Raw genomic sequence first — 27,943 nt, forward strand, 5'->3', positions numbered from 1 at the left:
CTGACAGGTCCTGGGCACTGGGTAGGAGAGGTGGGGTGGGAGGGTCTTCCAGGTGAGAGGGTTTCTGGTTCTCAGCCCAACACTTCTGCCCTACAGCAAAATTCAGACCTTCTTGGATCCATTTAAGTTTCTTGAGATTAACAACCCCATGTGTTCTTGTAATATCTAGCTAACAAGATATAGTTTTAGAGTTCAGATCTTCAAAGCCTGCTCTAAAATACTAGGTGGGCAGTATGAGTAACTAATTGAAGATAAGCTGGACTTGACGCATAGAAGTTGTCTCCTGTCATTGTCAAAGTAGGTAGAGAATGAACCAGAAAATCAGAGGTAGGAAGCCAAGGGAGACCTGACCACCTTTTGTCTTGCCTGATCCCAGATGAGAGGGAGCCTGGAAGAGGACTGGCTTCTCCCTAATCTACACAATCATGAACAAATGAAAATGGGTGGTGGACATTCACTTTACTTTTATTCATGTCAGCCATTCAAAACTCTTCTCCCTTGGCTATATCCTTCTCACCTCTCATTCTATCTGGGTATCAATCATTTGGCTTTGTAAATGATTTCGCAGTTCTAGTCTAATGCCTTGAACTTGATACCTTAATTCAACCACTCCTACCATGGTTCTCTAATGAACCGAGGTTGTCACCAATTCTAGTAATTTGAAGTGAAATACCCTTCCCATGACCCAAGGTCTCCATCCATTCCCTCTCACCCCACAGACAGAAGTCCCAAGCCTCTGCCAAACCTACTCCAGCCTCTGAAATCCTTGATCACAGAAGTTAGAAGACAGCCTTGTTTTTTGGCAACTACAGGCCTTGGGCAACAATGGATCCTTTTTGAAAACCAATACATTGACATTCTACTTTGTAAGCATCACTATGCCTGACTACAGGAATCACTGTTCTAGGGCACATTGGTGACTTCACCAAGACAGAGCCACACAATGAGGTCTAGCCTGAAAAAATCCAGCCGGGTAGCCTTACTATTACAGGAGAGATTTAGGGGGTTAGAGGCAAAACTTGAAGCAAATGGGGAGAAGAAACTGAAGCTATGAAATGTATGACATAGAACCTAAACTAGAATGATAGAATATTCCTTTCAGTACCAAACTTCTTTCCTATCTCCTGTTTGGATGTTGATCATAATTCTTGTCACTTATCCTGGAAAGTATTTGTATTTTAACAGATACGTCTGAAGTCTTAATCCAAAAGAGTGATAATGTGGGGCATCGGGTAAAATGGCAGGCAGAATTTTTAAAGTAGAATGCCTAACAGAACATCTCAACTGAGACCATGAAAGTAACGGCTTACTATACCTACTTAAACGGAAGCTACATTCCTGCATATCTGGAAACAAAATATAAACATATTTTCATAGTCAAAAGACAAGGTATTAAGACTTCTTTCTCAGCAGGGGACAAAAAGCAATAAAACAACTAATTTCATTTGACATTAGGGTTCCTATACTTGACTGGTAAGTCTGCACTTTGAGAAATTTTATAAGTGTCCTGAATAAACATGTATGTTATGGACTAAATTGTGCCCTTCCACCCACTGTGATGGTATTTGGAGGTGAGGCTTTGGGGAGGTAATTAGGTTTAGAAAAATTTATGACGGTGGGGCCCCCATGATGGAATTAGTGTCCTGTTAAGAGGAAGAAGACAGACCAGAGTTCTCCCTCTCTGTTCATGTTAAGGACATAGTAAGGTGGCCATCAGTTAGTCAAGAAGACAGTCCTTACCAAGGAACTGAATCAGCTGGCACCCTGAACTTGAACTTGGCAGAACTATGAGAAATGAATTGCTGTTGTTTAATCCATCCAGTCTACAGTATTTTCTTATGGCAGCCTGAGCTAATACAACATATATCTTTTAAATAAACAAAGATAATAATATTATTATTATTTGATCTGGGGCACCTGAGTGGCTCAGTCGGCTAAGCATCAGACTCTTGATTTCAGCTCAGGTCACGATCCCAAGGTTCATGGAATTGAGCCCTGTGTCGAGTTCTGTGCTGACAGCACAGAGCCTCCTTGAGATTCTCTCCTCTCCTCTGCCCCTCCCCTGCACACATTCTCTCTCCCTCTCTCTCAATAAATAAATAAACTTAAAAAAATAATGATCTATTCACATTCATCTGAAATTTATCAGTGTACGTGCATCAGTTACCCAGTGATGTTACTTGAGTGATACAGGCTTCAACTTAACATTCTGTCCATACGGGAACTATTAAATAATGTATTGCGAAGACTGGGTCATTCACTGGGAAGAGAGGGAACAAGGCAAGAGCTAAGGTAGAGACCCTGCTGTCAGAAGTTGAGTCTAGAAAGGCACTGGATCAATCCCAAAGCCTGGAGTTAAAGAGTAAGAACAAGATAGTGTCTGGAGTCTTTGGGTCAAACAAATCAGATAAGACTTATGTAGGAAGACAGACAACCCTGGGCCATTCATATTCTCCAAGGGAAAAGACCTGGTAACAACAAATACCACTGCATAAACAAATTGGGGGATGGGTATGTATACATCTGCTGTAGTGACATGGCTAGTGTTAAACCATAATGTGTATAAATGCATCTTTAAAGTCTAGTTAGCAGAAAATCATAAGCCCAAAGTGCTATTGATAAAAATGTGCATTACAACACACTATAGGGTTAACCCAACAGCCACAGAAACCTCAACTGATCATGAATTTAAACAGTAAGTTCTCATTACAAACACAAATAGCAGCAATTAAAAAGCATGACCAACTTAAAACAACATTGATGATGTGGTGGACACAAAACATCCTTCCTCCAAATTGAGAATTCCAACTACAACTTGTTTGTGGGCACACACACCAGATCTCTGCAAATTGCCAAGTGCTTTGTGGCAGAGACTTGGAAAAATCTGTCTTCAGGAAACCATGGCCAAACTCTAGTTTATGAATGCCAATTTTCAATCACTCCTAAATTCATTCAGTAGGTATCTGCTAATAAACAGCTTATGTAAAAATCAAACGCTGTGGGATTCTGAGTAATTTGCCAGTAAGAATCACAAAAAGGACCTGTATTGGGGGAAGGCTGGGCTTTACCAGGAGGAGACCACTGCATAATTGAGAACCACTAGCTGCTCGGTGGGGGCTGTGCTGGAGCAGCTCTTGGTCTAGGGCACTTGGGTCCGGGCTTAGCCTGCTGCCCATGGTCCACTGGGTTTTCAGGGCTCCTCCCCACTCCCTACTGAATAGCTCATGGTTATCCTGCAACAGTGGATGTCCTGGCTGCTCCCTGACACTGTTCCTGCTTCCTCCTTCAGAGAGATAAACGATATCCCTGGCCACACCATTCCTGGACTAGCCGTCTCTCACGTATACCTGCTCTACTAATAGAGTGGGATGACTTAAGAAATAATGTTAAGCAGTAAGGATCGAATTTTTTGTATCTCTATATGATGTGTTCATGAGCAAAAATTTGTTTTTATGCCTATTTCTAGGTGTAGTATTTAACAGTTTTAAGCATTAGGGCTTATGCTAATAGAGCTTTAAAAGCTTGGGCTCGAAGCCTGGATGTATCAGTTCTTTCAGGATGCCGGGTCTGTGTATCAACAGAGTATGCTAAGAATGTAACCTTTTTGAAAGTTAATTTCTAAGTTATGTATTTACTTGAAGGCTTAAAAGTCCTGAGTAAATTTAGTGATAATGAGTGTGACAACAGTTTCCTTTAGATAAGCTGCCAGTTGCTGTCCCTCTGTCTCTTGTGAAAGGCTATTTAAGCCGGATAATGCAGTTTCCAAGTTGAAGAATCTATTTTTCACTTGTATGGAGGAACATTTCACAAGTTTCTGAAGAGACAAAAGCTCTAATAATGGGGAATGATAATAGGCTAGTTTCCAGTATATCCTAGTACCTTTGTATGATCTAATTTCCATCACGTAGTGAAAAGGAACACAGCACATAAATATATATCAGAACTCCAAGGATAATTGTCATTTCTAGGAAAACAGCAAAGGCCACAAACAAAATAAACTGCATTGCTAGATGTTCACATACTCCTAACACAAGTGTACAATTTCCTGCAAAAGAAACATGCTAGCTGCTTCAGGATGTGGGTAAGACAAGCATGTTCCTGTGGTAATGATTTCCCAAACAAGAAAAAAGTCAGAAAGGCAAATCTTTGCTAAGCTGCAGACTACCAGGTCTCCTGATTTATGAAAGCAGTAAGAATAGAGTAGATAAAGCTGTTTAAGAAACAACTCAGAAAACAAATATTCTATAAGTCAGCAAAATTGTCAAAAAAATGACTTTTACTTTACAACAGAAAAAATACCTTCACATATTTTAATATTGTCAAAGCACTTATCGTGTAGCATTATACTTTAGGTTGACACACTAAATCTACTATATTCTACAACCCTACAAAATAAATATGCATGGGTATCCTATAAGGTTCAGTCAATTTTTAAATAAAAACTGTTTTAGTGATACAAATATAGATTCACCCAATTAAAATATGATGTACATTTAATTTCTCCTAACCTCTTTCCTTATCATTTTATCATAAATTTATCTTGTTTCAATATTTCTTCTTTTACATATTAGTGCTATTTTACACTTTGCTCTTTTCATTGTCATTCATTCATTTTATTCATTCATCCTTTCAACAAACATTTATTGAGTATTTGTTAAATATCAGCAAATGATTAGGTCAAATTATTGTTCTTTCTCATTTCTTAACAAGTAAGTCGCACTTACTACCATTCTAAAATTTATTCAATAACATAATAATGGGCTTATTTCTCATTCCATTGATTCCAATCTACCTAGAACTTCCATCTGATAGCTATCAATTTTACATCTTTACCCCTAAAGGTGAGATGAAATGCAGTGGAGAGAGCAGGGTGGTAGGGAAAGAAATTAATATGCATTGTTTGCGTCCAATGTGCAGTGCACTTGACTAAGTATTTAATACATATTATCTTAAATAAGTTTCACAACAACTAAATAAAGTAGGTACATTATTATCCCCATTTCATAAATTGGGAAACTGAGTCTCTCACCACCAAAGGGACAGGCTGCCCGAGGTCTCACCTTGGTCTGTCTGACACCAAAGGCTTTTCGGCAGCTCTTCTAAGAAGCAAAATTGGCACTCAATACTTTTTTAAATCTTTGAATAAAATTTTGTTTGAATCTATGCTGTTCACAAAACTCAGACTATCTCCTCTTCCATATGCCTCTAAAAACCACATACTGTTTAAATAAATTCCTAAAGAAATACCTTTATGCCAGGGTTTTTGTAGCAAAGGTAAACAGTTCATACAAAGAAAATGCTAATGAATAAATTAAAATATTAAAAAAATTCTGACATCTATCAGCCCTGACAATATATTATGTTTTATTATTTTCCAGACCAGTCTTCTACTATTACCGGGAGTAACAGATGATAGATGATGAATAGGTCAGAGATTTAAAACTTAGCACATAAACACAAATTAAACCAAGGGAAAATGCAAACATAAAATGCCCATTTTTATTAACAGAGATGAAATGACATAACATCACAGAATCAATGTTAAAGAAACATCGTGTATTATGTTGTGTTCTCTCTAATTATTCCATATTAGTAAGTACCTTATATTCTTTGTAATCATTGCTATCTAGCAAGTCACTTTTCTCCAGTTCTGTAAGTTGTTCTGCAGAGGGCTTAGCCGGTAGATGCTTAATAGAGGCTTGCTGATATATGGGCTTTCCATTAAAAAACAGTTCCTTCCAATCATGCATCACCTTATATGGAATCAAACTATAGCAGAAAAGATTTTTAAAAAGGTAGAGATGAATCAATGGTCAATATATAGTCAATCAATAGTCAAATATACACCTTAAAGCTTAGTCTCTCTATTATCATATTCATTCCCCAGGATCTGCTATTTGAGGCTAGGGATTCCATTTACTATTATCGGATATGGCTAATGGCTAGTAGAAAGAACATCTGGAACTCAGCAGGTTTGAATGAATGAACATTACTTAAAGCCACTGGTCCTTCCAACTCATATTGACTGTGCACTAACAGAACATTACATCTTAAAATGGTGAGCACTGTCACAAAACTTAGGTTCTTTACTTCCTAGCTATGAGTTTAAATGGCTGTGCAACCTCAGAAAATCATTTAAATGCTCTAATATAGGTGTCCTCCTGTGCAAAAATGAGCAGACTGAGTATTTTCCAAAGCCCCTTTAAGATGTCAGTTGGTTTACATATTTGCAAGTAATTTATAATAGAAAGATCAAATGCATGGTGGTTTTTATTATTGTTACGTATTTGATAACCTTTAAAATTATTTTTGAGTAACTATTTCTATTTAAATATGATGAATGACTAAGATGTAATCAGGGAAATGGGAAAACAGTTTCAAGGAGAACAAAATGCAAAGAAAGGAAAGGGTCTAACATTCAGATGCATTTCTCTAAAACTGGTTGGACTGGAGCTTGAAATTACAACAAAAAAGTTAGTATTTCATTAATTTCATTCTGATACATACTACATGGATGAAACTTGAGGACATTATGTTAAATGAAATAAGCCAGACACTAAAATAACAAATAATGTATGGTTTCACTTCTATAAGATACCCAATTTAGACAAATGCGCTGAGACCAAACGTAGAACAGAGGTTGCCAGGGGCTGGAGAGTTATTTAATGGGTACAGTGCTTCAGTTTGGAATGATAGAAAAGTTCTGGAGATGGATGGTCATGATGGTTGCACAGCAGTGTGAATGCACTTATGTCACTGAAGTGTACATCTAAGATGATTAAAAGAGTCAGTTTTATGTATTTTTTGCCACAATAAAATGTTGTACTTCAATTAAATGTACAACTTCAAATATAATCACATTATGTTTTCCATTAATAAAACATTTACAGCCTTTAAGGGTTACTTTGTCGAAATATGGAAGTTTAGAAATTAATAAGCTCAGGTATAGAAATACTGTAACATCAGAATTATTGAAATGGCATTATTGACTTCTATGGTAAAGTAAGTAATCAACAACTTATATGCTCTCCAAAAGTTAACCTTACAGTGTCTGAATTAACATCCTATTATCTTAATATCAATAATTTTAAGGAACAGTCTAAAAAGTTAGTTCTTTTGAGTAGGCTGATACCAAAAATATACCTGTGCTTTAGAAAAAAATATATACTGATGACATCTTGTTTAATGAAGTAACATGAGTTTATCTTGACTGATAGTAGTGTAGATAATAAAATATTAATGTATATATGTAATTGTTGTGTTCAGTTGGAACTAAAAGACACATATCTTACACCATACACAAAAAAACTAACTCAAAATAGATTAAAGACTTGAGTGCAAGACCTGAAACCATAAAACTTCTAAAAGAAAACATAGGCAGTAAGCCCTTTGACGTTGGTCTCAGATTTGATACCAAAAGCAAAGGCAACAAAAGCAAAAATAAACAGTTGGGACTACATCCAACTTAAAAGATTCTGCAAGGCAAAAGAAACAATCAACAAAATGAAAAGGCAACCTATTGAATGGGAGAAAATATTTGCAAATCACATATCTGATAAGGGTTAATATCCAAAATATATAAAGAACTCCTACAACTCAATAGCAAAAAAGTGAACAATCCAATTAAAAAATGGGCACAGGATCTGAATGGACATTTTCCCAAAGCAGACATACAGATGGCCAACCAAGTACATGAACAGATGCTCAATCATCAGGGAAATGCAAATCAGGGAAATGCAATCATCAGGGAAATGCAAATCAAAACCACAATGTAATATCACCTCACACTTGTCGGAATGGCTGGGATCAAAAAGATAAATAAAAAACGAGGATGTGGAGAAGAGGGAACCCTCTTGTGCACTGTTGGTGGGAATGCAAACTGGTGCAGCCACTATAGAAAACAGTGGATTCTCAAGATCTTAGTTTGGGTAATTTGAGAGGTGTACATATTTAACTGGGTTGCCTTATCCTTGTCCTTGCGGAATTACTTTCACTGAGATACACTGTGATACCATTCTCCTGTAACTTTCAGCAAAGAATATCATAAGAAATAGGTCTATGAGGCCAGATGATACATTTGTTTAAAAGATCTTGCTGAGAACATTCTCCACTAGATATACTACACTATTCAGTGTACCTTAGATGAGTGTGGCACGTGAGAGAGCTATTGTTCTAAATTTAGTGCTAAGGAAAGTTTTGTATTTTGTAATGAACTAGAATGGAAAATGGAAAACACATGGCAGATTGTATTTCCCTTTTTCCTTTGGCTACCAGGAAGCTCAGATAAAATTTGCAGCTCAGTTGCAGCCACTGGCAAATCTGCTGCCAATATAATTGTGTTCTAATTTATCTTTTGTTCTTAACTTTCTACTTTAATTTGGATTTTCCTTTGTTCTTATTTGGCATATTTTTAATATGTTTTGTATTATTGAATATTTCCTTATAAATACATTAATTCCTTTTAGAAACAAGGTACAATGAAAATAAATAGATTTAATGACTAGTAATTTTTAAATAATTCCAGTATTTCAGAAAGTTCCAAGTGTGTCAAATAAATTATTATAGTTGTCTTTGTAAATTACTGTAAATTTAGACACAAAGTTTAAATGTTAAAAGACATATAAATGCACCTTAAATAAGGCTATTGAGTGGGTGAATTGAGTCAGTAATCCAGGTATCCTGGACCCCACTTCTTAGTACTTTTTTCACGAATAAAATTGTCTTTTCTTATCAACTGGGTGTCTACATACACAATCATCATTTTCTGTGATGTATGTACTGTAATGATTGTAAAAAGTAACACTTACTTATCTGTCAACATTCGGTAGTCTGCCACTTTAGTGGACAAATCAAGTATTTGATCCAAAATTTCTGCACATATTGTATAATGCTTTTTGTAACGAGCTTGAGCTCTTTCCACAGCAATCTGTTCATGAATTTCCTTCTCTCTGAGGGCTTGCTCCTCAAAATCAATCTTGGCTTGTTTTGCCAAAGCCTAAGAAGACAGAGACATGTTTGAGTCAATGTAATTATGCAATGATTCAAACAAAAATAATGTTATAATTTCAATGGGCAAAAAAAAAATCTCTAAATAGAATGAAACCTCCTTTTACATCAAGAAGAACTTAATCATGAAGGAGAACTTTTTTTCCTTATTAAGTACTGAGTATGCTGGCAATGACAATATTGGAAATATTCCACTTTTAGCTTATCTTATCAGCAAAACATATTACAGAGAAAAGTGGTCCAACTGTGGAAAGCCCAACATAGATTAACAATAAATTGGATCTTAAGTGTGTAAAAAGAAGCCTTGAGTTCATGGCTTGCAAATCGTCAGAGCCAGGGATCACAGAGAAACGGGCAAGCCTATGCCACCCTAGCATCGTAGCCCCTTCGAACCCATCTTAGGAGCCTTAACTGGGCACATCTGCTCCATTCAGCCAATGCCCTCTGTCTTGGAGTGAGAGAGTTCTAGGACACTGATTTATACTTAGAAAATGTTTTGGAAATTCCCTGATATTACTGGCTTGAGCCTATCACACACGCGCCAACAAATGTTAAATGCGTTTAGACAACCAAAAAACCCTTCTGCTGTTACAGCCTTTATAAATCAGTAAAATTCACTCAGAGAACATTTATTTCTGCAGAAAGTAATGAAATACTTAGAGTTTATCATGACCCTCTGCTTGGTTTGCACTATTATATTGTTCAGAGAAACACTTTCTTCACATCAAGTACAAAGGTCAAACTCAGCATGACTAAATGTTGCTTTCAAATAGCTAAACCAGCTCCTTGAGAAATTCTATCCTGTGCTAACATGCTCCAGAAACAATACTTGCCTCCTGTAACTTAACCCGCTGAGTGTAAAATGAAGGTGAACTTGGGCCTTGGAGGAGCTGCCATCAAAGTCAAGCTCCAGCTTGTGTATAGAAGGCAAGTCCTAGGCTCCCACTCAGAGCCCTCCCTCAGCCTCCATGTCCTATAAGTGGGGGTATTAATAAGACTAGGCATGCACAGAAAAACTCACCAAACCATCCTGTCAGGGAAAATATTTCCTATGATACTACTCACACATGACTCAAATGCCTGACAATGCATTGCTTTCGTCCACTGAACCAAATGGAAGTTTCCTTTGCTTTTGTCGTTGTTTTATTTTGTTTGTTTTTATGGGGAAAGGGGTTGGACTGGGTGACCTCTGAGGTCAGTTCTGTACGTTTGGCAAGTTCGGGAATCACACCAGAATTTGTCCCTGCTGTATTGTTCTGCAGGCCCCGTTTTTCTGGGGCAAGCATATAATGCAAGAACAAAGCTTTAGGGCAGGCTTCATGACCTGCAAAGAGGTCAGAGGAAAGAGGAATTCAAATGAAAAGCCGTAACTAGATGAGAAGTTACAGAGACAGTGACAGTAAAATGAGCTTGGGAGGCCGCTTTACTGCAGAGTGCCCATAAGGCCTGTGGAAATGTTTACGGAGTAACAGGCCTGGAGCCTTGAAGAGAAGGGCAGAATGTCCCCAGCAGGAAGAGAGCAGCCTTCACCTCCGAGCTGTCTCCCTCCAACCCTTCCTTCCAACCCTTCCTTCTTTTTAGCTATCAGTCTTCTACCTTTACCCCACCTCGCCTCCCTGTGCTAAACCCACCACAATTTCCTGTCCCATTACAGCAAAGTGGGTTGAAGCCCTAAAAAAAAAAGAAAGAAGGGAAAGGAAAAAGGAAGTCTGTGGGAGGTAGTAAATCTCAGCGGTTACGAACCCAGACTCTCGAGTCTGACAGAGCCAGCTGTACTCCTGTCTACACCACTGACAGGCTGTGCGACCGTGAGGTTTCTAAGTCTCATTGTCCTTCTGCGTAAAACGTAGATAAGGAGAGCGTCCACTTCAAAAGGCTGTTCTGAGAATTCTATGTACATGTAATGAACATAGTTCAATCACAGTAAATACTCATAAAAGGTTAAATATTATTATAATTAAGTACTGCTAGTAATAGCAGGTGGAGCAGAAATCTGAAATCAAAAATTCTTAATATAGAATAGATGCCCAATTACCTTAAAGAAGAGACAAACAGATTTAATCTAAAATCAAAACCAAACCAGACAAAAACTGATGATGGAAAACAGGAAGTTCTCTCTCTCTCTCTCTCTCTCTCTCTCTCTCTCTATCTCTCCCTCCCTCACTCGTGCTCTCTCTCTCCCTTTCTGCACCAGCACCCTCTATGCTTTCTTTAAATGTACTGGACATTGGCCTAAGCCCTGGGGAAACAGTAGTGAGCAGAAGCAAACATGCTCCCTTCCTCAGGAGCTTATATCCAGTGGGGGGTGGGGGGACAGTGAAAAAGCCACACAATGACTGTATTCTTGCACAGTATAAGTGTCACCAGGGAAGGACTATGGGGTACGGTGCATAACAGGGGGCCTGAACTAGACAAGAAGTGGCAGGTGCACAGAGCGCTGAAAGATGAGGATTCGCTGGGGAAAGGCATTTGGGAAGAAGGAGAAAGGCAGAAGAAATGACTTGTTGAGGATCTGAGAGCAGACCAGTGTGGCCAGAGCCTGGGAGACAGAGGGGAACAAGGTATGAGCAGGGATCTAGTCAAAGGGAAGCTGTGGGTGGGTTTTTGAGTGTGAGGGCAGTGGTCAAATCTGAGAGGCAAGAAGCTTCCTCTGGCAGCAGAATGGAGAATGATCTGGAGGAGATGGAAGTAGGGCAGGTCATTTGTAGAAGTTATCTCTAGCTTCCCCTTCATTTTTAACAGGCAGGCAGATGTCTTTTTAACTCCTGCTTTAGGGAATTTCTGCAAGACAAAAAAGCAGAAGCTGGAGGAAACTCCTCTTCACTTTAAAAGGCCATCTTCAAAGGTGAATTAATCTAGGTCACTCAAAGAGAGAGCAGAGAAGGGAAGCTTTTGAGAGCAAAGAGAAAGAGGAAGAGAAAGTGCTCCCTGGCACTTCCTGGGGAGCAGCAGAGCCTCAGGGGGAACACTTGAGGGACCAACAGAGACTGGAATCACCTCCGTGAAGACATGTGCCTCATGTGTGGGCTGGTAGCTGAGGCCTCAGAGGCAACAAGCTGGACCTGGGCCTGATGGCTGCAGAGCTTCCCTGATGACATGGCCTGTGACCTGGGGCACTGTTCGTCTCTGTGGGCAGAGACGGGCTGCTGGAGTTTGAGCTCAGGTTGATTTAAAGACTATAAAAAATGGTAGGTTCTTGCACACCCCAATTGCAGTTGCTAATTCATAGCCTCTCAAAATGGATGAAGGAGGCCATTGCAGTGGTAGTAGTAGAGACTGGGGTATGGTGTAGACATGGAGAAAAATGGGCAAATTAAAGAGATAGTACATGAAATCGACAGGACTTAGTGATGTTCTGGATATGGAACAGAGGGTGAGGCAGGGTTCAAGTGGACCCTGAGATTTTACACTTGTGTAACTGAATAAAGGGTGTCGTCATTTATTGGGATATAGAAACTTGAAAAAGGCCAGTTTAGTAACTGGCCATAAATTTGGCCAGTCATAAATTTGGCTTTAACATGTTGAATTTGAGGTGTCTCTGAGACATCTGAGTAGAGATGTCAGGAAAGCAGTTGAACACATGGGTCTTTACCGCAGAAGGCAGAGATATAAATGCAGGAGTCATCTGTCTACTGGAGTGATTACACCCCCATGGTTGTGGATTAGGAGGTCCTCTGAGGAAATAACATAGAGGCGAAAAACAAGAGGCCTGGGACTAAGCTTTAAGGAATCCTGATGTTAACATTTTGGTATTTGAGGAGAATGAGCTCGCAAAGAAGGGGAAGCCAATGAAGTAGGAAGAAAAGCAGGAGAGCATTTCTACAACGGACCTCAGCAGAAAGGGACCACGTGAGAGCAAAACAATAATTAACATTATATCATTAACAGTCCATATTATTAGCACACTTAAAATCTTTAATACATTTAAAAGTACTTGGAGAATTTTCCCCCTTCTTCCACCACAAACAATAACAAAAACTACAAAAACAGAAACAAGTTATAAAAACGATTTTAAAAACTCTCTTCTTCACAAAAGTTGAATGATTTGCTGTGGGTAACAAAATGGATTTTGTTTATTTAGTGCATGATGCTGGAAAGAAAAGGTCTATTCCTTTGGCAAACTCAATTCAACATTTATTTCTTTGGCTCCTACTTCTACACCAGCCACTGTTGATGTAGGAGGTGATAGATTCAATGTTTGTGGAGGTAACCTGTGAAGTCAAGCCGTCTCACAGACAGGAGTGCCAGAGAAGCAGACCCTCAGCTTTAGGGAAAGGTAATCATTGTGAGAGGAAGGGATATAATTTTTTTCAGATGCCTCAGAACCTCACAGTTCTGGTCTCTGAGGCTCTAGCAGGCCTGAGCACTCCAATCCTCTGAAGTTAATTCAAGGCCAGTTAAAGAAACAAGGAGGGAATCCTTCTCATCACAGTGGGATCAGTCCTACTATAAAGGCTTTACTATTCTGCACTTAATTATCTGGGCTTGAAGCAAACATATTTTTCAACAGGCACTTAGGAAGATTAGTGAAACGCTATTTCTAATGCAAGCAAATGCCATTCAATCCATTCAAGTTTACTCTTATAAAAAAAAAAAAAAAGAGGGATGAAACCGTTATCCAGATAATTCAGCTCTTTAAGAGGACACTCGAGATCAGTGTCCCTGCGGCTCAAATTCATGGAGGTATATGGTTCTTCACCCCTACCCCTAACATTTCAGCTATGTCTGTTCTACAAAGGCAAAAGCACCATTTCCCTGACTCTCCAAATAATATTTCTAAAAATCGCATAATTTTGGCAAAAGCTGTATTTCATTTTTGTGGAATATCATCGTGGAAACCATGAGGCTGATAAATAAAGCATTCCCTTCCTATTTTTTGTAAGGTTTTCTCTTCTGTTCAGCCTAGTTTTGTGAATATTTTATGGCAGTAAAGACAGGCTATCAAAAATGCCACTGACATGAATTTTGAATTTCTCCAGTCAAATCTAGACCAACAGATTGAATAAATTTGGAATATCTCCAATAGAAAATAAGCAAGAATTAATCTATACAATCCATTGATAGAACAGATTGATTTTGATTATTAGAGCCATTATATATACATAAAGATAAGGAAAAATATTAATGTATTAAATAATTGAAAGATTAGATATTTTGATTTCCGGAGCTATAAAAGGACCTAGACACAATACCATAGTAACCAAGAGCACACCTATCATCTGGATCTTGGTATCTGTGTACTATTCTCAAATACAATCAACAAGAGTACCCTGGATAAATGGTTTGTTTTGGAGGAAGGAATAATACAATATGGACTTGATATAATATTGTTTTTTCAGAAAGAAAGGAATCATTTATTAAAGACTTATGGTGTCTTATTAAAAGGAGGCAGCTTAAAAGTGCTCTCACTGACTGAGAATATTCATCTAGAATAAGAAACACCAATACCATTCTAGTAAACTTAGCAGACTATAAAGAAAAATGAATTCTGTATGCATCCAGAAAAAGAAAGTAATGACACAATTGAAAATTAGATTATCATTAATCTTTTTGATGGTAACACTTTTACCAAAAGAAAATGGAATAATGTATTTAATAAATTCAAGGAAAGAAAATGTGAACTAAGGATTTTATATACAGCAAAACTGACAATCAGGATGAAAGACATCTACTGTTATCAGTATACCATACATAATACCCAATACAATATATAGGGAATATTGTTCCCTGACCCCTTCTTGAGAAATGTACTGGAGAATGAGTTTCAGGCAAGCAAAACAACCAGAGAGATGCGAACATAAAGATGGGTGGTGAACATCAAATATTTGTGAAATCAAGACTAAAGGGAGAATGTAATATGTAGAAGCTCTATGTGCTGTCAATGTAGTTACAAAAAAATTAAAATGGGGAAATAAGAGAGAGAGATCGTATAAAAAATTGACTCTAAATACAGCTTTGTTTACCTTGACTTGGTGGAAAAAATCAAAAGTAACTTGAGAAATATTTTTAAGGGAGCTATTGTTTACCGCTTCTCGATCAAGAGCATCCTGGAAATCTTTAAGTCGTCTCTCCTCATACTGTTTTTCTCTGAAAATTCTGTTTTGCCATAAAACTTCCTTTTCATGCCGAACATGCATGAGCTGCACAGCGATCCTGCGTTCCTGCTGGGACTGCCGCATCAGCCGGTTAATCAGCTGCTCTTCCCGAAACGCCTCCTGAAAACACCATTGGAGGAGCCAATTATTTGCCAAAGCCATGTCCAAATTTCCCATTGGGCTAAGGAGCCTATGCATAAATAATATCTAAAAGGCATAGTATTCATCAGCACCAATTTCTGCCATTTGATTTAAATTTGAACATGGCAAAAATCAAGTTATAAAAATGAAAATTTCCATCAAATATCGTATGTACAATTTTGGTATCTGGAAGCATCATGATCTTGCAAGTCATAATTACTTTAAATGAATTCTTACTTTGTTTAAAATCCAATGAAAAATAAATTTAGCGACTGTTTTCAAGATTTTATAAACAAGGGATAGGATTCATAATTTATAAGCAAGTTTTCAGATGTGAAGTATTAGTTGTAAAAACAAATACAGGCTTTGGCTGAAGATGGCAGATCTGGTTAGTTGCCAGTGTGGACATCTCAATGCATGAGTGAGGAAAAGCCACAATCTGATGGAATGGGAAGGCTGGAGGACAATCTAAGGGAAAATGACCTGCTTATCTTATAAAATCTCACTGGTTGTAATCTGAAAGAGAAGCTAGATGTATTCTCTTGGCTCTCGTGTCTATTTCAAGAGAACAGAAGGCGAGTCAGTAAGTGAACAGTGGTAAAAAACATTAAACCGGGAATCAGAAGCCGTTGCCACCCCAGTTGTGCTATTAACTGGTGGTGTGGTCTTGGACAAGTAACTTGGATTTTCAGGGCCTATTTTTGACAGGTGAAATGCGGGATTTTGGTGGAAGATGATCTCCAAAGCCCCTTTGTGGGGTATAAGCTTAGGAAACCCCCAGGCTTACACCAATGAGTTAACAAGGCATACAGAAATACAAAGTCATAAAATGTTCACACCCGAGTTTGGGTAAACCAGATTGGCACCCCAAGAATAGGAGGATGCAAAGGCACCTCGAGAAGAGGGAGTTGCAAAGGTGCCAGGAAGAGGGAGGTGCAAAGGCACCCCTAAATAGAGAGGGGGTGCAGGGCCCTCAGAATAGAGAGGGAGAGGCAAAGGCCTAAAATTGGAATGGCACAAACATGCCCAATTCATAGGTATATGAAATAAACAATATTAGATGTTCAGGATGGAAGCACCCCCAGTTTAGTACTATAGTGGAAAAGCTGCTTTCACAGGAGGATAGGCCAGGTTAGGTAAATTGGTGGACTATAGACGGCTGCGCTGCGGGCAAAGCAGCCCAGAGCAGAGATGGTTAACAAAAGAAAAGGTACCTTGTCAACCCTGAGGTTATTCCCCCTACCTGCCTCATCCCCAGGCTGGCAAAGATGAACAGAGGTGCTGCCTCATGTCTACTGTAAACAACCTTCCTCCCACTGCCTGGTACCCGGATTTTGTTTTATATTGACCCAAACTCCAAACACTGTATATCTTCAAAACCCCCCTTTTCCCTCACGTCCCCAAGTTAATGTTCACAATTTCTTTGTCTCTTTGGACACACCCATCATGCTTGTAAGCCTTCTGATCTGAATAAATATGGGACAAGGACCCTTATTCTGGGCTCTTGTCTTTTCCTGGACGTTAGCCATCTCTCGCTTTCAATCCTGCATCCTGCTCTTTTGCTAGACAAGAGAGAACTTTAGACCCCTTCATGATCTCATTCTGCCTAAATAGAGACATCATGTGGAAGGAGGAGTTCCCAAGGGGGAAGATGTAAAAGAATACCTAAATATTGGAGTTGCCCACTTTTCTTAAATATGAAATTTATTGTCAAATTGGTTTCCATACAACACCCAGTGCTCCTCCCAACAGGTGCCCTCCTCAATGCCCATCACCCACCCTCCCCTCCTTCCCACTCCCCATCAACCCTCAGTTTATTCTCAGTTTTTAAGAGTCTCCAATGGTTTGGCTCTCTCTCTCTCTCTCTTTTTTTTTCTTCCCCTCCCCCATGGTCTTCTGTTAAGTTTCTCAAGATCCACATAAGAGTGAAAATATATGGTATCTGTCTTTCTCTGTATGACTTATTTCACTTTGCATAACACTCTCCATTTAACACTGAACAATCCAATTATTTAAGAAGAAAATCTGGCATCATTAATGACATTGTTTCAAATGATCTCTGCCACTATGAAATGGGAGAAATACTGTATATGTTTTCAGAATCTAGATGCAAATAACAATAATGTTCTGTGGTAAATTCCAAAACCTGAACCTGGGAATTATATAAAAATGTAGATGAAATAAAATTTCAACCGAAAATAAGTATGAAATTTTTTGTTAGTGCCACATAGAAGATAAAAAATTAAATTGTGAACAACTTTGAAACATATCTAACCTAATTATAAAATTCTAGAAACTTTAATGTTAATCATTTGTTTCCTTTTGAGATCCAATAGTGGAGCTGAGGCAGCATGTAAAAATGGCCCCAAATTCTTCAGTTTTCTTCCTCCACATCCTTGCAATGGTATCCCGCAGATATTCTTATCAAAAAGAAGAATCTATTTCTCCACTCCTTAAATATGAGGTATGGGGTACCCATTGAACTTGAATCGACCAATGGGACATTAGCAAAACAAAACAAACAAAAACTTGGGGTCTGATTTTCTTAATTGTCTTGTGACCCCACGACTGTCATCACATTTTCTGGTCTGTTAGAAAATGAGAGACCATATAGAGAGAGGCACCAGTCTTCCCTGCTGGACCTGATGAAGCTCCAGCCAACCCACCAGCTGATGAAAGACAGGTAGGAGATGCCAGCTGAGGCCAGCAAAAGGACAACATAGCTGAGCCCAGCCCAAACAGCCTACTACATTTTGGGGTGGTTTGGGATACATAAGGCATAGTCACAGCCGTATTTTTAAAAAATATGACCTTGATTTATTATTCCAAGTAAGTTCTATAGTTAATATAGAGTATATTCTATATTTGGTTGTTTATATGGCAAGGCAATTTAGTTGTATAAATGAGATCTGGTCATTCTGACACTTGTAAAGAAGAAACTGGATTGGTCAGAACTGTTTTGATTACTGCTTGGGTGATAACACATTATGGTTAGAAAGGGAAAAAGAAAAGGAAATTATTGTTGAATTCTGAGTCACTATTATGGATATGAAGCTTTAGTATGAAGAATCATCAAGCGTATTAAGACCTGCACTCAAAAGTTGAATGGAAAAGATTTATTTTTTGTTCCATTGTACAAGTAGTTCATATTTTAGAAATAGACTTTTCCAAGAATTTCACTGGAATGTGGAACATATTAGGTGCTCAGTGCAGCCTACAGATGTCCATTTATCCTGTAACACAGATGAAATATCTTATATCTGCAATGGATAAAATAAAAAATAATAGAAGTCACATTTCTCTCTTTTTTAAATATTTCTTAATGTTTACTTATTTTTGAGAGAGAGAGGGATACAGAGTGTGAGCTGGGAAGGGGTGGAAAGAGAGAAAGTACAGAATGCAAAGCAGGCTGTAGGCTCCAGGCTCCGAGCTGTCAGCACAGAGCCCAAAGCAGGGCTCAAACTCATGAACCATGAGGTCATGACCTAAGCCAAAGTCCGATGCTTAACTGAATGAGCCACTCAGGCACCCCCACCTTTCTCTTTTAATTATACTTGTGGAAGATTTAGACAGAATTACAATCCGAAATACCCTCAATTTAATTACCAGGCCCTCTGCCTCCCCCAGGAGCTGGAGCTACAAGCTTACCCTGGTCCATGCCATGGTTCAGTTATCCAAAGGTGCCCAAGCAGCTCTTGTGGAGGAATGGGATATTGTCAGAAAGACCTTGAAGCTAAATATTCAAGCGTATTTGGGTTAAGAAGTGGGGGAAGAGTCTGATGTTCAAATGCCAGTTTCAAGTAAACAATACAGAAAAGGTTTGGGGAAGGTAGACACAGTTGAGTTGGAGTGAATCCCAAGAACCAATCAAGATGCTAGCGAGAAGACCACAGAACCAGTTGGGAGACAAACTGGGTTCATAGTCTCCACTTAAATGCCTATACTAAACTCATCACCTTTCCTTCAGTCCTGGTGCTCCCCCAGTATTTCCCCATCTCTGTTGATAACCGAATAAAACTATGACTCTGTGACCTAAAATGCTAGGACCATCCTAAATTCAATCTGCTCTTACCATTCCTAATCTCCAATTTTCAATGAAGTGGTCTATTTTAACTCCTATGTATGTTTTTATATCAGCCCTACTCCATTCTATACCTATTGGCACTGCCCCTACCTTAAACAATGTCAGCCCTTCCTTTACCATGCCTTCCCCCCCCAATCCTTCTCTAAAACTCATCCTCCAAAATACTCAAAGTGATATTTCTAACCCTAAATCTCATCATTTCTCATTCATATAATCACATTTGTTTATAAATCACTAGGCAAGATAACAACTTGAGCACAGATCTCTGGCTCTCCCTTCACAAGCCCAACTAAAACAGAGTATACAAACCCCAGGGGGACACTGCCACAACTTGGAAGCTAGAGAAGATATTCAGAGGCATTTCTGGTAGATGAAGCACAAATGGAGCCAGAATAAAAGCATCCAGGGCTGACATCAGATTCATGACATGCTCTCCAAAAGCAGTAGGTACTTGAGGGAAGCGGAGGAAATTCTAGCCCTGACAAATGCCATTTTCTCTTTGGAAGACAGAATGATGGATAAAAAAACATGCCACGTTGCACACGGGAATTTCACATTCCACCACTGTGAAACAGTGACCCTAGTGTCCACTGTGCAGGGAGGTTGGGACATGACACTTCACTAAAGGAGGTGGTAGGAATGGAGGCTCCTTGCTGCATACCCCAGCCTGGCTGTAGAAACAGCATCTTTCCCCAACACTGAGAAGAAACAGTTCCCTTGATGGAAATATCCAGAGCACTAACTTCCTTTAATGTCTTTTAGGTGGCTGGATCCCTGAACAAATCTCTGTCTGTTTGCATATGATATGATCTTATATACAGAAAACTCTAGGGGCACCTGAGTGGCTCAGTCAGTAGAGCCTCTGACTCCTCAATTCAGCTCAGTTCATGATCTCATGGTTGTGGGATCAAGCCTTGCATCACACTCCGTGCTTAGTGTCAAGTTTGCTTGGGATTCTCTCTCTCTCTCATTCTCTCTCTCTGTCTCTCTCCCTCTGCCTCTCCCCCCGACCTCTCTCTCAAGTATATTTAAAAAAAAAAAAAAAGAAAACTCTAAAGACTCCAACAACAGCAACAAAAAATATCTGTCAGAACTAAAAAACATATTCACTAAAGTTTTAGGATACAAAATCAACATATGAATATCTGTTGTGTTCCTATATACAATGGATAATCTGAAAAAGAGATGAGGAAAATAATCCCATTTATAATAGCATCAAAAATAATTATTTATGAATAAATTCAACCAAGGAAGTAAAAGGTCTGTGCACTAAAAACTACAAAACATTGTATTTTTATACACATTAAATACACAATTGGTGAAATACACATTGGTGGAATTGAAGAATACACAAATAGATGGAAAGATATCTCATGTTCATGAGATTGGAAGAATCAGTAATGCTAACATGTCCATAATATTTAAAGTCATCTACAGATTCAATAAAATCCCTATCAAATTTCCAATAGCATTTTTCACAGAAATTTAAAAAAAAGCACTACTAAAATTCATATGGAACCACAGAAAACATTGAATAGGCAAAACATTCTTGAGCAGGAAGAACAGAACTGTAGGCATCACACTGCTTGATTTCAAAATATATTACAAAGTTATAGTATTCAAAACAGTATGGTACTGTCATAAAAGCAGACATATAGACCAATGGAATAGAATTGAGTCCAGAAATAACTCCATACTTCTACAGTCAGCTGATATTCAACAAAAGTGCCAAGGCTACCTAATGGGTAAAGACAGCGTCTTCAACAAATGGTGCTGGAAAAACTGGATGTCCACATGCAGAAGAATGAAAATGTACCCTTATCTCACACTGTATACAAGAATCAACTCAAAATGGATTAAAGGCGTACACATAAGACCTGAAATTATAAAACTACTAGAAGAAACTATAGGGGAAAAATCTTGACATTGGTCTAGACAATATTTTTTGTTTGTTTGATTTTTGGGTTTTTTTTTGTTTTTTTTTAATATGACCCCAAAAACACAGGCAACAAAAGCAAACATATATAAGTGGAAATACATCTAATTTCATGAAAAGTTTCTACATAATAAAGGAGACCATCAGCAGAGTGAAGATGTAACCTACAGAATGGGAAAAAGTATTTGCAAATGTACCTTTAGCTAATATCCAAAATATATAAGGAACTCAAACAACTTAATAGCAAAACCCCAAATAAACCAATTTAAAAATGGGCAAAGGACCTGAACAGACATTTCTCAAAAGAAGGCAAACAAATGGCCAATAGGTATACGAGAAGGTGCTCAACATCACTAATTACCAGGGAAATGCAAATTAAAACTATAATGAGATATCACTTTACATCTGTTGGAGTGGCTATTACATTAAAAAATAAACACACACACACACACAAGAGATAACAAGTGCTGGCAAGTCTGTGGAGAAAAGGGAACCCTTGGAAACTGATGCTGAGAATGTAAATTGGTGTAGCCTTTATGGAATATAATATGGTTTGTTCCTCAAAAAATTATGAATAGAACTACCATTCGACCCAGCAATCCCACTTCTGGGCATATATCCAAAGGAAATTAAATCACTGTCTCAAAGAGATGTCTGCATCCCCGTGTTCGTTGTAGCACTATTCCCAATAGCCAAGATATGGAAAAACCTAAGATTCCACTGATGGATAAATGGATAAAGAAAAATTAGTATATATACACAATGGACACATTATTAAGCCTTAAAAAAGAAGGAAACTCTGCCACTTGTGACAACATGGATGAACTTGGAAGGCATTATGCTAAGTGAAATAAGTCAAGCATAGAAAGATAAATACTGCATAATCCCACTTATATGTCAATCTAAAAAAGTTGAATTTATAAATGTAGATCTTAAGTGTTCTCACCAAACACACAAAAAATTATGTGAGGTGATGGATATGCCAATTACTTTCATTATGGCAATAATTTCACAAGGTATACATCTATCAAATCATCACATTGTACACATGAAGTATATATAATATTTATTTGTCAATTATACCTCAAAAGAACTGGGAAAAAGCTCCCTCTTACCTCCAAAAGTAGCAATAGATACACGTCGTTGATGTAGATTTTAGATTTCTTTTTTGTCAGTATTTTTTAAATGTGGGAAAATATACATAAAAATTACCATCTCAAATATTTTTAAGGGTACAATTCAGTGGTAAAAAGCACATTCACGATATTGTATAACAATCACCAGAGTTTAGATTCTTCAGTGATTGTTTTGCACAGATTTTTTTTCCCGAGTGTATTTGCTGTGATGATGTGAAGTTTTTCTGTTGACATTTGATTCAGAGTAACAGATACTAAATAAATAAGATACACAAATGTATGCATAAAAGACTACATTTTTGCAAAGTTTCCATCACTATTATTCAAGGAATGTCTAAATATCTTACCTCTTGTGCTTCGTGGGCTATTAACTGGTCCATTAACAGCCTCCGCCGTCTTTTCTCCCTTTGCTCTCGTGCTAAAGCATCCTCCTCAAGGCGCTTTTGGATTTTTTTAATGTAGTCATCATCCGAATACGTGTTTAATAAATCAGTTGTTGTCTGGCCTGCTGTATCTGAAGAAGGCTTGGAGGCACTAAGGACAACAGTTTTTATTGGGATTTAGAAAAACAGTGTAACCACATGCTGCTACTTGCGACTATGGAGGAAGACCTCGGGGAAAAGGCTCCCTTCAGTGCTCGGTTAACTTATTAATACAAGCATTAAAGCAAATCTTAGAACTTCATTGTGACACCTATGGCTTATCGTTAGATTTCATTCGCTGTATTTCTGGACTCTATGTTGGGAGGTCTTCAGCATGGCCTTAGCATAGCCTTCTTTCTAGGCCTATCGCCTATTTGTTCTTTCACTTATCATGATCTTCACTGAGCCCAGAGATTGGATTTTCTTTCCCTCTTCTGCCTGCTGGCTCTAGGCCTCTTGCCTCCCCTGTTTAGAGTTAAGAGTAAGTACCATATTGATAGCCAAACTGTCAGGGAAGGCATACCTCCTTAAAAGTCAGCCAGACCTTCCAATGTCAGGACACTGAGAGTCCTTCCATGGATAGCTCAATCCACTACTCCCCTATGCAAATGCAAGTTGCTCTATGAACTCCCACTAACTTTCTGAATGCTTAGAGCAGTGGCCCCGCTCTAACTGGAAGCTTAGCAGCTGAAAATTGACTTGCTCATCATGCCACACTTGCACCCACAAGACTGACCTAGCCTCTTGCCCAAGTTCTGGAGACCCAAGTAAGAAGACCTACTTCGCTTCTTGTCCCACCTCATGTCCAAACCTAAAGGATCAGGAAGAACCTAGTGGTCTTACTAACACAAAGCAAACACACTCAGTTTAACGGGACAATGGTGGCTTAGTACAGAATTTATAGATTCATTCAAAGCTTATCTTTAAAAGTAAAAGATACAGGGTTGCCTGGGTGACTCAGTCAGTTAAGCGTCTGACTTTGGCTCAGGTCATGATCTCCCAGTTCATGAGTTTGAGGCTTGCATCAGGCTCTGTGCTCGCATCAGGCTCAGAGCCTAAAGCCTGCTTCGGATTCTGTCTCCCTCTGTCTCTGGCCCTCCCCCACTCACATTCTCTCTCTCTCTCTCTCTCTCTCTCTCTCTCTCTCTCTCTCCCTCCCTCCCTCCCTCCCTCCCTCTCTCTCTCTCTCAAAAATAAACATTAAATAAATAAAAGTCTGTTTTAAAAAAAGTAAAAGACACATTTTTATGTATATAAGAATCAAATAATCAATTCTCATCTGCATGTCTCTTTACAAAATAAACAGAATACAACAGTAGAATGGAACAAGATATATCTTGCTACCTGCCAATAAATAACAAGTTTTAATATTATCAATAATTATTTTAAATATTATAAGTTATTAATGTATACAGTTTAAATAGAACTTACTGTCTTATTCAAAAGGCAAGGACACATTATTGTATGTAGCAACTAAATAGTCATCAATTCTTATACAGACAGAAGCATAAAAGAGGTATAAAAGCACAGTTAATTCATGTTTAATGAAGTAATAATTGCATGTGTGTAGTTTAGATCATATTGTATTATAGTTCATTTTTTGTACATTTGCTGCTCCCAGATGAACTCTGAGCTCGTGAATATCCCATTATACTCCTCTCTGTCCATGTGCTCATCATCCTGACATGTAGTTGATATCTGCTAAATTTCAAATGATATGCTAAGAAGCACTATACAGAGTAATTTTTTTTAAATTACACACTGAAATCCTGGTGATTTTATCAGCAGGGGCTTAACCTTCAGTTGTGTTCTGTCACTAAGAGGCACTGAGCAGAAATTGTGTAGCCAGCAAAGCCTTAGGAGGATCAAAGACAAAGTTTAACCCTATTTATTAAGATTTAGTGCAATAAGAACTTATGAAAATTATGTGGCATAACTTTTTAGATCCTTTGTTAAAATTCTTATTATATTTTTACTCAAATGTGTTCTTAGAAAGAGTTTGCTTTGGATTGTATATGGGCTAATAGACTTAACATATTGTTTGTCCTTTATTTATCAATCAATCTGCCCTGTAACCATCCATCTGCTGTCTCATTCCAATTAAAGGCTGAAGAAAGCTACATGATATTTACTTGAATAAATATTCATTTTCCTAGATGTGGGTTTCTTGAGGGCAATGATTATGATTTCTCTATATCTGCTTGTCAGGCCTCCACAGAGTTAATAATTGGGTGTGTAATTACATGACTAGTAATTGGAACCTTGGCCAAATTTGTGTGTATTTAAAAAGTAATTGCTAGGAACAGCCTAAAGTAAATCTATGAATCCAAATGTCAAATCACAGCAGCCAACAATCTCAGCTAAAAAAAAAATAGCAGATAGCGTTTATTGTTTGTTTTAGAAAATAAAGACATTGTACATGTGAGGGAGCAGCAGCCATGGGAACTCTTGTGTTGCTCTGAGAAAACATTTCACTTCTCCACAAGAGAAAAAAGATGGACTTTGAGGTGATATCTCTGAGGAACTGTTTCAGGAGCAGGCTGTGAAAGAGGCAGCTGCAGAAATTGCTCCTTCTGGTCAACTTGGGAGATTTTAGCACTTTCTGGCATCAAGTAGTGTGAAGTTTTTGAAAGAACCCAGAACATGCTTGATCCTAAGCTAAATATTCAGAATGAACTAATGTAGTGATTAATAAAAGGGACTTAACAAAGGCCATACTGTACCATAACTTCTGTTTTCTTTACAAGTTTGCTCCAGACTAGTGCCTCCCGACATTCTTTAAAGAGAAAATGCTCATTTGCAGCATACTGGAAGGGACTGGAGTCCCAGATGAGGCTGCACAGTCACAGGTGACTAGTCCAGGGAGTCTGGCTGCCCCAAGGCCTATCCTGCCGCTCTCAAAATTGAAGCGTGGCTGTCTGTATCTCATGTCTCCCAGTGCTAAGTCTCTGGCAAGATCAAGTGAAGGCTTCCACATAGAAAGGACCTGTATAGACAATGCTATTTCCTTCCCTTTTTCCTCAAAACAGAGCCCCAGTGCTTATTCAGGAAAACAATGTACCCAGCTAAAGACTACATTTCCAAGCCTTCCATTCTTGCCAGGTATGGCCATGTGACTGAATTGTGGCCAATAAAACGGAAGCATAAATGTTACCTCGGACTTTGGGGAAGGTTCTTAGAAGGAGCTATTTCAGCTATTTCAGATATCTACTTTTTGCCTATCCTCCTTCCTTACATCTAGAACATGGGCCAAATGGCCAGAGCCCCAGGAGCCATCTTGTATTGTGAATGTGAATTTGGGGACAAAAAAGACACAAAAGAACAGTGGAGCTAAAGGAAAGCCTGTCTTTGATGACTTCGGAGCTCCAACACGTGCTTTGAGCTGCTTACATTTTGACCTCTCTTACATGAGAGAGAAGTAAACTTATTTAATTATTTAATTAATTTAACCCACTCTTGTTTGGGGTTTCTAAAGCTAACTGATAGACTTAGGTTCAGGTTGGGTTGGCAAAGGCAATAATAGTGAGCAGAGGAAATGTTTGCAGCTGTACTGTACAAGGATGGTCTTTAAAATATTTAATAAACTGACATGGCAAGGACACTAATCGATCAAAGATGGGTGTTGGTACAGGAATGAGAAGACACTGCCGTGTTTGGTGCTAATTCTGGCTGCTAAATTGTGTGGAAATTGAGGGGTCCCAGGAAAGGGAATGGCCATAGAGCTATACAGTATAATACCACTCGCCTACAAGTAACGGAAGTATTTCAATATGTTAATATGGTTGCACTGGTGGATACCATCTGTTTATCACTCCAGAGTGTGTGGCTGGTCAGGTGAATGAAAGAGTTGGAAGAAATCCAGTGGTTTCATGGGCCAGTCCAGAGGGGTATGGTGGGGTTTGGATGGTGGCTACATGGGTAGGTAGCTTGGATTGTGTTTTCTTTAGCAGTCAGGGGCAGCACTGATAAATGGCAGTGGGAATCAGAATAGGGCATCAAGAGTTTCAGGGCACCTGGGTGGCTCAGTCAGTTAAGCGTCTGTCTCTTGGTTTCAGCTCAGGTCATGATCTCACAGTTTTGTGGGTTTGAGCTCTGCATCGGGCTCTGTGCTGGCAGCAAGGAGACTGCTTGGGATTCTCTCTCCCTCTCTCTCTGCCCCTTTCCAGTCATGCTGTCTGTGTCTCAAGCGGAAAGAAAAAAAAAGAGTTTCTGCAGAGGGTAGAAGAAAAGGTAATGTATGTATCCTTCATTTTGCTTTATTTTCATTCCGTACCTGACTTCCTCACCATCTGTTCTTCTTTTCCTTATTCCTTTTGTTTCCTTCCCTCAGAAATACTACTGTGGAACTGACTTACATAATTTGTGCCTATTTTCTTCTTTAACAGAGATTTAATTCATGTTCCATAAAATGTAAGTGACTAGAATCTGGGTAGTTTCCATTTAAAAATGCAGAAGAACGAGTTGCTCCTACCTACGTAATCTATAATCCCTAATCAATTATCTTCTGTGAGTCAATGACCCCTAATAGGAACAATAAAGGGAGAGGATCTTTATCTTTAAGCAAATGAAGCCCATTAACCAGGCATTTTTTGCAATGAACTCATGGAACTGACCATCTTAGTGACAGTTGAACTCATCTGACAACTTTTTATTGCTGGTCCCTGTGCTAAATGCTGAGGTTGCAACATGAAAGAAACCAACTAGAGTCTAATAAAGGCTTTACTGTGACAAATTTAAATTAGTGGTAACTTGCAACAATTTTCGTGAATGTTTTAATAGTGTGTGAATTTAGGACAGTAAGCATAGCATAGAAAACTAAATTCACGTCTCATAATAGCCACTTTCCCTCTGATCTCCACAAAAGTTGTTAATGAACAATTAATCTGAATTTTAGCTCATTTACCTTCCTTCATATATTCTCATCATGAGGATTCTACAAAGTAAAAAGATCTTTGGAGCAGCTACTTCCAATAAACTATTTCTAAATATTTAAAAATTATAGATAGGACAAAATGCAGTTTTGTGACTGTTAAAACAATTCACATCTCACCTTTCTTTTGCCTGGAGATCCTTTTTTATTAATGCTTCAAACTTCTTAATCTCATTGGCCACATCCTTTAAAG

The 27,943-nt window shown here is 38.4% G+C and overlaps 1 protein-coding gene across 2 annotated transcripts in view; it reads right to left on the reverse strand.

Moving 5' to 3' along the window:
* Window positions 1–27,943, reverse strand: part of SPEF2 (sperm flagellar 2) — a 180,404-nt gene that overhangs the window by 126,254 nt on the left and 26,207 nt on the right. For both annotated transcript variants that reach the window (XM_027075275.2, XM_053201534.1), the window contains 5 exons: window positions 27,871–27,935; window positions 22,746–22,932; window positions 15,033–15,221; window positions 8,808–8,995; window positions 5,601–5,769 (listed from right to left, as the gene is read on the reverse strand). In XM_027075275.2, coding sequence (XP_026931076.2) covers window positions 5,601–5,769; window positions 8,808–8,995; window positions 15,033–15,221; window positions 22,746–22,932; window positions 27,871–27,935 — 798 coding nt within the window. The remainder of the gene's footprint in view (window positions 1–5,600; window positions 5,770–8,807; window positions 8,996–15,032; window positions 15,222–22,745; window positions 22,933–27,870; window positions 27,936–27,943) is intronic.

Source organism: Acinonyx jubatus, chromosome A1 (genome assembly GCF_027475565.1).
Source record: "Acinonyx jubatus isolate Ajub_Pintada_27869175 chromosome A1, VMU_Ajub_asm_v1.0, whole genome shotgun sequence".
Classification (NCBI taxonomy): domain Eukaryota; kingdom Metazoa; phylum Chordata; class Mammalia; order Carnivora; family Felidae; genus Acinonyx; species Acinonyx jubatus.